Source organism: Arachis stenosperma, chromosome 7 (assembly GCF_014773155.1).
Source record: "Arachis stenosperma cultivar V10309 chromosome 7, arast.V10309.gnm1.PFL2, whole genome shotgun sequence".
Taxonomy (NCBI): domain Eukaryota; kingdom Viridiplantae; phylum Streptophyta; class Magnoliopsida; order Fabales; family Fabaceae; genus Arachis; species Arachis stenosperma.
The window spans coordinates 54,149,829-54,163,025 of record NC_080383.1 but is presented as its reverse complement, the minus strand read 5'-3'; the positions used below and the strand labels follow the sequence as shown (position 1 = coordinate 54,163,025).

The window sequence follows — 13,197 nt, the reverse complement described above, 5'->3', positions numbered from 1 at the left end:
CATCGGGTCTACCATGAACTTCAAAATTAAAGATATTCTTTCACTCTCTTGAGGCCTTTACTCTTCTTGTAAGCTGATTTGGTTTTTGGTGGAACATTTTCAATACTATCCTTCATTTGTTGTCCAAATATGGACCATAAATTTATTTCTAGTGAAATAAAATGAATTTAACTTTGACAAAAAATAAAGTTAAATAAATTATTTTATAATAAAAAATTTATTAATATTAACTATTTAAAAATTTAGTCACGAAAAGTTAAAAATTAATTTTCTATATTTCTTATATAAATCATTTTTATACAAAACCTTAAAACCCTTGAAAGATACACTATTCAACGTAACATTTGGATCTGATGCAAGTAAACAAGAAATCTTACCGTAATGGATGAAAGGGAATATTAATATAATCATGAACATGCTCGTTGGAAATTGATTAGATATGCAATATTTTCTTACAGTTATTAAATGATAGATTATTGTCCATAGTATGAACAGTTTAAAATTTTATTCTTACATAGCAAGTTTGAATTTCAATTAAAGATGGGGCATCCGAAAAATTGAGATAATAGGTCAAAATATGCAAAATGTGATCTTTTAAGGTTATCCCGACATATTCTTTTGTCTCAGCAAACTTCAGTACCATTAGCGCTCGCAACGGAACAATTAAATTGTTGAAACAAACCAAGTATCAGTATGCTAAATCAAAATTTTACAACTTCAAATATCAAACCAGGTAATGATGCATCTATCCTAAATAAAAGAAAATCCCATACTCATCCTATTCCCAACCAGTGGGAGCAACGGCTCCGGGTGCCGGAACGGAAGGCTGAGGAGCTGGAACCGGTTCCCAATCACCTGCAGCTGCAGCTATAAAAAGAACTTAGGTCAAACAAATTGTCATCTTACATTTTTTTAACAAGACTATGTTACAGCTGTAAGAGTTTCTACCATTTCGAGGGAGAACCTTTGAAACACAAGAACATATTAAAAGCTTGATGCAACAACTATTACGCATCCAATTTATTAGGAAAAAGGAGGGAGAACAAATACGGACGTAAAGAGAATAACAATACAAACAATCAAACTGAAATTAAACCACACAAATCACTAGCATATAACCACAGATCCAAAGTTGAATAAATTATTCTTACAAGCATCTGGGGCCCAATCAGCAGGCGCAGCTGCAATAGGTTGTTGTGGAACTGCCTCGGGCCAGGGTTGTTCTGTGACAACCGCCCATTCACCATCAGCTGTGGGGAAACCGGCAATGCCAGCAGCACCGAAGTCCTGAATGGCATATTCTGGGGCAGCTGGTGCTTCCTCCTCCTCTTGTTGCTTGGCCTCCTCAGGTTCTCTATAGAAGAATAGATCCACCTACACATGAAAAGTTGACATAAATTATCTAATATTGGAAGGTTACCACAAAATAATATTACTATCTTACAAGAAAATATGAATTTCTAGACACTTGCACGTACTGAAAGAACACTTGTTCTGAATCAAGTGCAAAGTAACAATAGTTACATTCATAAGAGCAGAAATAAGTTTTTACCATCACATCCCATTTAAGCCCTGGACGAATAATACCCCTCATCTGCAAAACCATCCTTGCTAATAGCCAAAAAAGACAACCAATACTGTGCTTCCCCTTATTATTGGCAGGAATGCCAACATCAACATACCGCATTGGAGAATCAGTGTCGCAAAAGGCAATGGTTGGAATATTTCCAAGAGCACCTTCCTTAATCGGCTGCACAAAAATGGAAAAACAAAAATGAGATCAACTAATAGCAGGATTTCAAAGCCCCGTGAAAACATTGGTAGTTAAAAGTGAAAACATATTATATATACAACATTACATCCTCAACACAACCAAAAAACTCTTTGAACATCTAATGTGGTACCTGATGATCAGTCCTTGGATCAGTCAGAATGAGAAGGCGAGGCTCGTTATAGGATGTCTGCATCTGATTAGTGAATGTTCCAGGAGTGTGCCTTCCAGCAATTGCATTTGCACCGGTGTATTGGGCAAATTTCAAGACTGCCCTCTGACCATATGGCCTAGCAGACTGAACAATGATATCCTGCGGGTTCTCGATGGCGACAATAATCCTAGCAGCAAGTTGGAGCTTCTCCCATGTCTTGCCAAGGTTAATTATGTAAATACCTGGTAATAGGAAATACTAAAAATCAAAAAAAAAAAAAGATAAAATGCGTGCTTTATTCAGTACAATGTACAAACGAAAGAAGAGTAAATTGACAAAAGTACACATAAAAGAGTTTGGGATGGACAAAAATACCTACTAAAGATTCGTGAATACCTTCAGATATTGTTTTCGATAGTCAAAAGTGTCATACTGTTAGTAAGGTTTGATATTTACAAATCTTTAATGTGTACTTTTGTCCATGGAAAACAATCTTTGGGTGTACTTTTATATTTATAAATCATAGCCTGTATTTTTATCCACCCCAAACTCTTTCACGTGTACTTTGTATATTTATTACTGAATTTGAATGATTATAGGCATCTTAAGGTTTGATAAATTTTGGAACAGAAGTTACCCGTTTATAACAAGCTAATAAAAAGCACATAACAAAAAACAGAACCCTATAGACATGAAAAGATAAATAAATAAACCGAAAAGAAAATTACGAATGAGCAAGGAATATATAGACACAGAATAAATAAATAAATTTCTACACAGATCTCTGTGTATTTAATATGAGCAGACGAATATCAGAATAAACCCAAGATATAACGTTACAAAATTAAAATGCCCTTCAAATTCACCACAATCGACTCACGCTTCAATCATATTCATATTCACAACCAAAAAGTAACCGAGAAAATAAGAAAAAATTATCAAAAGAAGAGTATTTTACCATCATTGCGGCGTTTGAAGACATAGCGTTCCATCTGGAAGTCGCAGTTTTTGGTTCCCAAATGCACCTCAGCCGCAAGCATCATCTGGATGTCTTGCTCCTTCTGAGAGAGCTGGCGCGGCGCAGCAGCGGTTGTGGTGGCGGCGGAAGTGGCCATAGTTGCGGTGGAGATTTGGTCTCTTGAGAAGATTTGGAAACGCTTGAAGGTCCAAGTAGTAGTAGTGGCAGCGGCGAGAGGAAGAAGGTCTGACGAGTGAGGGTTTGAAGAGGCACTTCTGTTTCTCTCACATTAGATCAGTCGACCATAATTTATATATACAAATATAATTACGACCTACCGTATCGGTTATAAAATTGAAATTATAATTTTAAATTATTTTTTTAAATTAATTTAAATTATAATAATTTAATTAATAAAAAAAATATCATGTTATATATTGTTTATTTTTTTTAATTTAATGTTAATTAGATTAACTTTAAAATAATTATTAATCGATTTTAATAATTTATTTTTTTTAATAAATTAGACATATATATTGAATATGATCATAAATAATATAATAATAATTAAATTCATTAATAAATATATTAGTTATTATCACACTATAAAACAAATTAAATATAAAGACTATTAACACTTATAAATCTATAAAATCGTACTGTATTTGATTCGCGTGCAAGAATTTACTTATCAAATAAACTTAAAATATGAACAAAAATATTTATAAATTGGACCTAGCATCACTTGAAAGAATAATGACAAATGTCGTCTTGTTCTTGTCAAATTTGGATGAGACTTTTCATAACCTTATATATTAATTTTGTTAAATAATTATATATATATATATATATATATATATATATATATATATATAATTCTATACATATACATAAATAAAAAATTATATGAATTATATTTTGTTAAACTCTATGTTACCGGTTATTAAAAACATTAAAATATGAACCAAAAATATTTATAAAATAGGCCTGGCATCACTTGAAAGAATCATGAAAAATAATCAACTTACCTTATTATCCATAAGAACCATTTCTATGTAAGTCGTTTTGTTCTTGTCAAATTTGGATAGAACTTTCCATAACCTTATATATTTATTTTGTTAAATAATTATATATATATGTAGTTTTTTTTAATATATACATATACATAAATAATTCTATACATATACATAAATAAAAAAATATGTGAATTATATTTTATTAAACTTTATGTTACTGGTTATTAAAAATATTTAAATCACATATATTAATTATTTTTTATTATAATTATTTCATTTTATATATATAATTTTTTTATTCTACAATCATGCAATAATTTTTTATTTTTTATATGTATATATATTCCTCAATTCCGACTCCATTCATACGCATATTAACAGTTTTTTCTAATAGTGATGTTTTAATTTTTTATTTTTCTTTTTTTCATGTATCTTTCTTTTTCTTAAATAGTGATGTTGTAATATTTTTTAAATATATTTTTCTTAATAATTACATTACTAATCTGAAATATAAAATGAGAAAAAAATGTGATACATATATCTAAGAAAGAAAATAAACTTAAAAATTAGAAAAAAAAAAAGAAATTTTATATTAAAAAATATAAAAATAATATATTCAAAAAGAATAGTTGTAATATATAAATTGAGTCAATAATTTAAATTTCTCTAAAACTAATTTAATCAAATACCAATATTAGAAATAAATTACTTAAATAATATTTAATCTATTCTGATCTTTAGACACGTATAGATTAGAGTCATTCTCGTAACGACAACGAACTGAAACAACATCGTAAGTTTGAACATTTAGAATTAAGACAAATTCATACCATTCCTTTGTTTTTTGAAAACTTTATGTATCCTGATAGAGTTGAATCGAAATTCCTTTTATGAAAAAAGAGTTACAGAGATCGCTTTGATTTGTTAGAGACTAAAATCCGGAAGTCACTATTTATATTTGAGTGTGACACCCATTAAACCCAAAAGACCAAATAAGATAGTATCTTTGGTTTTATTCTCATTTAATTCTAAATCAAAAGTAATAATAATTTATTTAATTCAACATTTATGATAATAAATGAGATGACCATTATATAAGTCATTTAATGTAAAATAGCTTAATTTATTATTATAATTAATATATGTGTTGCCCATAAATAGATTAGGAAAGAATAATTTCGTAACAAAATAATCATTCAATTTGAATTACAATTAATGGATTGATAGAAATTATAATAAATTGTATGATATTTAAATAATTAACCAAATCAATTAGTTGATATAATTAATTTATTATAATAAAATAAATTTAATGATTTAAAAGAAATAAATTGAAAAACACCATCAGAAACATGTTACGACAGTTTTATCATTAAATGCAAAAATTTAATTTTTACATAATAGAATAGATATTTAAAGATAATTATATTAAACATAGACTAAAAAAATACACTAAACAAAATAAAAGCATCAATGATAATATATAACCTAAAAAATTACTTAAATTAAAAAAGAACCTATGATGAATTATAATAAACCTATATATGAGAAATAAAAATAAAATAAATAATTAAAAATAAAGTAAAAAGAGCAATTAAAAAATTTAAAGAAGATAGAAAAGATAATGTGTGGAGTAGATAAAAAATATATTGTAATAGAAGATTAATATAATTAATTAATACAAAGGATGAAAGAGAAAAATAAAAATATGATCTTATTAAAAAAATTTCAAAAAAATATTTAAAAAAAAAACCTATTAATCAACTTTTATAAAAATATTACAAAAAATTTAAATTATCTTTAAATAAAATAATAATACCCTTAAGAACTATTAATCAAAATAAATAAAAAAAAAGAATTAATATAAAACAAAATCATAGAAAAATATTCGCAAAATTAAGATAAAAAAACAAATTTAAAAAATTACAAATATTTTACCTAAAGTACGAAATAGAGAAGGAGAAAAGGGATATATAAAATAATAAGATAATAATTTGAATTAATTGAGTTCATTTATTTCATTGCTATATATATTATTTATTAAATAATTTAATATTTATCTCGATCATATTAAATAATAAATTAGTTATAATTAATTTGGTTTAATGAATCAAATAAAAGTTAAAATAATTTGATATTTACTCTAGTTAAATTAAATATTTGAATTTATAATTAATATAATTTAATGAATCAAATAAAATATTAAATAATAAAATATTTATCCTAAACAAATAAAATTACATAATTGATTAGTTATAATTAATACAATTGAATGAATCAAACATATTAAATTAAAAAATAATTTAGTTAATTGGTGTCTTAAGAACACATTTTAAAAATATTTATTTTTTAACAACTTTTATAAAAGATTTTTTTATAATATTTTTAACCTATAATCTAAAGGGACAATTATAATAACTCATTAAAAAGTACTTAATTAGTTAATATAAATAATTAATATAATTGATTTAGTTCAATAAATTAAAAGAAATAAATGTGAAAGAAAGAGATAAAGAGAAAGTAAAATTATAAAAATGTATATCCATTAAAAAGCAATAAAAAAAGTCCCGTTTAGTTTTTTATTTATTAACTATTAATTTATTATAATTAATTTCACAACATTTATTACACATTATTCATCTTATAAATTAATACAATCAATTTATTGATATCAACTATCGATAATTAATTATAATTGATATAACTAATTTCACTATACTTTCTAAATAAATAATTAAAAATATACGTCTCAATTTTTTGTTAAAGTAAAATAAAATAAAATATATAAATTGAGTAGATATAAATTCGAAAATTATAAATTTTATTAACAACTCAAATAAATTAGTACCATGAAATTAAATTTAATGTCTATTTTAAAAATAATTACTGACTTTTTATTCTTTTAATTATTAATAATTTAAATAAAATAATATCCTATAAGTTATTTTGTTATTTATTTTAAGTAATTACTAACATAATTGTTAGTAATACCAAGTGTATATTATCAACGTAACTTTATCACGGGTATTTCAATCTTATCGTCATTGCAATTTTGTACCGCCTTACTTTTTTTAATTGTTATTATGTTATTAGAATTATTATATAATATTTAAAAAATTCTTTAAAAATAGAAATAGCGATGGCACCTTGAATAATTAATTTAATAGAATTAAATTTAAACAAATAAGATGATTCAATCAATTATATAAATAATAGTATATTTATAAATATTAATATTGAAAATAGTCTCACTGATGTAAATGATCAATACAATAATTATATGAAAAAATAATTAATTACATAATTGCATAATTTTCAAGATCCTATATAGTTGAATCTAACGGACAAATAAAAAAATATCTATATGATAATGTCCTAATATTTTAGTATACTATAAATCATATTATAAATTTATATATCATATTATAATTTTAAGTCAACTCCTTAAGCACATTATAACATAACCCATCTAAAAAGATACAACAAATTAACGAATATCACATGGGTTACAACATACACTCTAAATTGTCACGATATTTCAAATAAAAAGAACATCAATATAGAGAAATCAATGAATATATATAACTAAAATAAAGAGCAACAAAGAGATACACAAAAAAAATAAAGAGAATAAATAAAAATATTAACATATAAAAAACATACACAAACAATGTATATATTAATTGTGAATCATAAAAAAAGACAATATACATACATACATACATACATACATACATACATACATACATACATACATATGAATTGAAGTAGACATGACAAAATAGAATATTACAAAACAAAATTATAGTAAAATTATTTAAAAACAACATAAAAATGACACATTTTTTTGTTAATTTAATCAGAAGTTAAAATTTATAAAAAAAAAGTATGCGCCTAATAATAAGCAATTAAAATAAACAAAAATTTAAAAAAATATAAAAAAATGAAATGTATAAATAAAGATAAAAGAAACAAAAATTTAATAAATTATAAAAATTGTACCCAAATACGAGAGAGAGGGGGGAGAGAGGGAAGGAGGGAGAGAGAAAAAAGAAAGCGAATGAGTAAAAAATATTTGATCTGGTAAGATAGTATTGAGAAAAATAAACTAGTTAAATTAATTTATATATTTCGTTATCATATTTATTATTTATTAAATAATTCAATATTTACTCCAATCAAATCAAATAATTAATATAATTAACTAAATTAATTAATTCATATAATTAATTATAATTAATCAATTCATATAAATTATAATAAATGGTGAGATTTGAATATCTAATCAAATTAATTAATTGATATAATTAATTAATTATAATTAATTTACTTTAACGAATTAAATGAAATAAATCAGGTAACACCTTAAGAGCATGCCACATCAGTTCTGTTATTAAGTGCAAAAATCTGATTAATAAAATTATTCTAATAACGAAAAGCTTAAAATAAAAAAATTTAAATATATTACCAATCGTTGAAATTGCATACCTGAGTTTGTCACGAATTTAGCAAAATTGAACTTAAACTGAGGAAATTCAATCTCATTATGTACTCCACTTCGAAGATCTTCGGGCAGACATAAAAAGCATGGAGAGGATGGAACTTGAACTTGCCCTATAAAGTTCCGTGGAAATAATTTCTCAATCAAAAATCGAGCTCCTCCCAAGAAAGCTAACTTTAACCACATTCCATTAGGTTGGTCATAATAGGTGAGTAGATCCAACCATCCTTCGGTAAAGTAGAGATTATTGCTCCTTCTTTGAATGCTTACATCCATGTAGTTAGAATCCGAATCAGTGAAGACAACTCGATGAGGTATTTCATGGATGTGATGCATTGTAAACGATTGTGACAAATGACAATCGAACTGGAACATTAGACGATAAAAATAACTTAGAGTAACAACAATTAATAAATATCAAAAGAATAATATAATAGAATGAATATATGAAAAATATTATAAAAAATTATAAATTATACCTTAAAAGGATCAACTTCAATAAAAATCGAAGAGTACATTCTTACTCTATGAAGTAGTAAAAAAAATATAAAATTATGAGTTGACTCTCAAATTTAGATTCATATACCACAGAAAAAAACTATATATAGACTTTAGTAAAACAAAAATAAATATGTAAATTATTTATTATTAAAGTAATTTTTTATTAAATACAGTAATTATGCATCATATATTAATTTTGTTAAAATTATATAATTTTATCATATCATAATTAGAATCATTATCTTCTATCATGATCAGAGAAATTTCGGACAATAAATAAGAATATTATACCTAATATACACAGATTGAAATAGAAAGGGGGTAGAGATATATTATCATGGACGGGTTTAATAACTTAAAATGTTTGAAATAAGTATCATAAGAAAATAGAATTATAATTATAATGAGTTAAAGTAATAAAAAAATAACTTGTACAATTATTATATGCTAATGCTAAAAATAATTTTACGTAACCCTATTATAATTTTTACGATTACCCGTGATAAATTATTATAATTTTAAGTTTTTACTTTACCCACATGATAATGTCAATTTTATCAATTACATTTTATTATTATTATTATTATTATTATTATTATTATTATTGAATAATGAATAAGAATTAAAATTATATTAATATTTTTATAATTAATATAATTAAAATAACTAAAAATATTTAAAATCAATTTGCGTTATTAATATTATAAGATATTATTTTATGATTAAAATCAAATATTTTTATCATGATTACCACGACCGGTGTCATTATCATATCATTATCATATTATTATTATTATTATTATTATTATTAAAATGATTAAAAGTATTTTTAATTGATAATTGAAAAGTAGTTTAATAGTGCATTAAATAATGATTTGATATAATTATAATGAAGATATGTTCCTAAATTAGTATAATTATATATTATTCATTAAATATTAATTATAATATAATTATAATAAAGATATTCTTTATAAAATAATTTAGAATAGATGAAAAATTTCATTCATTTTCGAGGGAAAACAAACTCACGAGAGATCGACACGTCACCTTTATTAGCTAGGAAAAAACCCAATTTTAGTATATTAAGTAGATATAAAACTATTTGAGAAAGGACAAATAGGTCCTTAACTTTTTGGCTTGCCGACATTTAAATTTCTAGGAATTTGAAAATACATTTAAATTTCTGACCTTCTCAAAATTTGGACACATTGATCCCTGTTTACTTTGGGCCTGGCAGATCCAATGAAAAAATCAAGCACAACTTCCGTTGTACTGGCCTAGGTAATATACAGATGTACACGTGAAAGAGTTTTTAAAATGAGACAAATTAGCCCCAAAAATTTATATGTCCATATTTTGAGAAAATTAAGGATTTAAATGTATTTTCAAATCATCAAAGATATAGATGTCCGCAAATAAAAAAGTCAAAAACCTATTTGTCCTTTTTTCAAACTATTTAAATCCTTACTAAATTTTACAAACTAAACTCTATGAATTAAACTATAAAGTGTAAACTGAATTCTACATCTTATCCGTATGAAAATAAAATATTTGCTCAAAATATTAGTCAATATTAAAAAATATTAATTTTTTATTATTTTCCATTTTAAAATAAAACTTCAAATTCTATACTTCTATTTTAGAGTAATATGTAAGAAGTGACAAAACGGATAAAATTTGCTGGGCCAAACCATCAAAACAATAAAAAAAGATAGACTGGAATGAGATTTGCACCCACCAAACCCACATACTTTAACGGAGCGCAACGATCTAGCTCGGCAGGCCAACAATATGTTTTCGTTTTAGTGGGCATTTTGGTCAGTTTACTAACATCATATAAATTTAAAATTAATGAAATTAGGGTTCACACAACACAGCACTGCATTCTTGAGCCTTTGCCCTAGTGCCCTCTGTCCTCTGGGTTCAATCAAACACACAAACTCTTGCCCTCTCTCACTCTAGCAACATCGCCGTGCTGGTAGCCCCGCCCTAGCTTTCCTTTTGTCGCTGCACATGAAGCCCCTCAACGGCACAAAGAATCAACAACGACTCAACTCTAAAGGGGATAGTTTCACGCTGCCGATCAAAAGCTGCGGTTGGCATGGCTGTGTAAGGTGCTCGTCGATCTCCTTGCACCGGCGCCCCTGGCACTCTCTCCCTCTCAAAGGTGCTCTGTCTTCCTCTCAAAGGTGTTCTGTCTCTCCCTTTCTCAGCTTTACAGTGGATAGTGGTGCGTGCTCTTCTTCTCTGCTAGTGGCATTTTCTTCTGGTATTAATAAGCTTGATTTGTTTATTTTTCTTAAAAGAGGCAAGACAGGGCAGAATAGCAAGTTCATCCCATATCACTTTTGAGGGGCCAACCGGTCCGTCTCGTTTTGTGGTGGACTTTGGTGGAGCGGGTAGCCCACTTTGCCACCCCTAGTAATATGTTTCATCACAAATCCACTCCCACTAGAAGGAAATGGATCCTCTCCAGTTTTCTTAACACTTGACAAAATCCAGTGTGATCTCTCACCTCTGATTTTATAAGTAGGACCAGAAATAAATAAGAGAGAGAGAGTAATGAATGGTTAGATTAAACACTGCACACCATCCAGTTTTGTTTTCACTGGAGAAGAACCACTCCCAAACTAGAATAAATTAATGATTTCACTCTTGATTTATGAAAATATTGGCGAATATAACTCATTTTTTTTATGATAAAAATGACCCGTATATTTTAAAACGCTACAAAATACGCAACCCTAAAAAAGAAGCTTTCTCTATTAGTGGAATTGGCTTAAGTGGCAAACCAAAGTATATAACTGTCATCTTATCATATACACATCTGTTTCATTCCCAATTTTCTTCCTGCATCTTAACTCCATAACTTATTCTCTTACTTTGCGCCTTCCTCCACCAACGACCACCACCAATAACCATCTAGGGGCATTATCGTTCATCACCATCACTATCTCATCATATCCCCCAAAGGCCCTAATTTCACCTTCTAGAATCTTCTCTTCTTCACCTCCTCCACTACCTCCCCCAAAGATACAAACTTTCTTTGAATTGATGTTTGACTCCAAGCTCTCCAATGAGAATCGACATAAAATGCCACATACGAATGATGGCGCTTTGAATCCAATCCTGATACTACGAAAGCAAATTACCTAGCCACTTTGAAAAATACATACGTTGTCGGAGCAGCCGCCACCGCCAATGATGACTCTTCCTCAAGCTCATGCACACTACTCTAAGACCTCCTCCCTGCACATTATTCATGCTGCTTCTTGCTCTTGATGCTTGTTTCTCTGTTCTTGCCAACATCGGATTCCACTGCCACATTGGACAAAGATCCTTCCTTCTTTGATGTGTTGCTTGGTGGCAGAGCAGGTTTATCAGCAACAAAACTCAAGCTGAAGTGGTCGGAGAAGCCTAGTTTATCCTTGCATCTGTGAGAGACTCTAAGTAGAATGCCTTCACCATCTTGATATACTTGTTAATGACTTCTTTGGAAGAATGCTTCAATTCTGAAGAGGAAGAAGGCGACTCCTTTGGTTGTTCGAGTGATAAAGAGACATAATTTTCACCTTTTCAACTTCGAAAAGAGACATGATTTTCACCTCTTTAACTTTGAACGTCCCCGTGAAGAGCTTTCTCTTTGACGGTTGCAGTGTTGCAGCGGCGCTGTGACGGTGGATCAGTACAGAGGGGTTCTATTGTTATATTTGCAAGATCACTTCCATGAATCTTTCTAAAATTGAAGAAATTGAGGATTATAGTTTGGTTTAATTAAGGATTAGGAATATTATAATTTCAAATTGCGGGGAGAAAACCTAATGGGAGAATTATATAATGGATGTCACCAGTACGCATCTATTTGCCACCTCAGCCAATTTCGTCAAAGGAAAAGACTTTTCATTACGGTTGGGTATTTTTGTAATATTATAAAATATATGAGAGTATATTTGTCATTAATAAAATAAATGGTTATTTTTGTCTGTATCATCGAAAATTAGGAACGAAATTATTAGCTTACTTTAAAAAGTATTAGATATTTTGGTACCTTAAAATTTAAGGCAAAGGATTTTTTAGTTCTTCATAAATGTAGAAGTAAGATACTTCATCACAAAAAATATTAAGTAGTTATTTTGAAATAGTAAAAAATTAATATGTGCAAGTAAAATAAAATATGAAAAAATAAAACAATATATAAGTATATAATTTGCATCAATATTTATTTTGCATTTGTGTAAAAATATATTATAGGAAGATTATCAAGTGTTTCATTGTACTTCGGCGCTGTGTTGA

General features: G+C 27.1%; 1 protein-coding gene across 2 annotated transcripts; it reads right to left on the bottom strand.

Annotated features, from left to right (window-relative positions):
* Positions 1-554: 554 nt before the first annotated feature.
* On the bottom strand, positions 555-3,157 carry LOC130940336 (40S ribosomal protein SA-like). 2 transcript variants are annotated; one of them, XM_057868447.1, is made up of 5 exons: positions 2,884-3,157; positions 1,905-2,167; positions 1,553-1,750; positions 1,152-1,374; positions 555-861 (listed from the first exon to the last, which is right to left on the bottom strand). In XM_057868447.1, the coding sequence occupies exons 1-5, from the start codon at positions 3,038-3,040 to the stop codon at positions 779-781; spliced, it is 924 nt and encodes a 307-aa protein (XP_057724430.1). In that variant the 5' UTR covers positions 3,041-3,157; the 3' UTR covers positions 555-778. The 2 variants fall into 2 exon arrangements, with proteins under 2 accessions (XP_057724430.1, XP_057724429.1); XM_057868446.1 differs by having other exon boundaries at positions 559-867.
* Between the last annotated feature and the right edge of the window lie 10,040 nt (positions 3,158-13,197).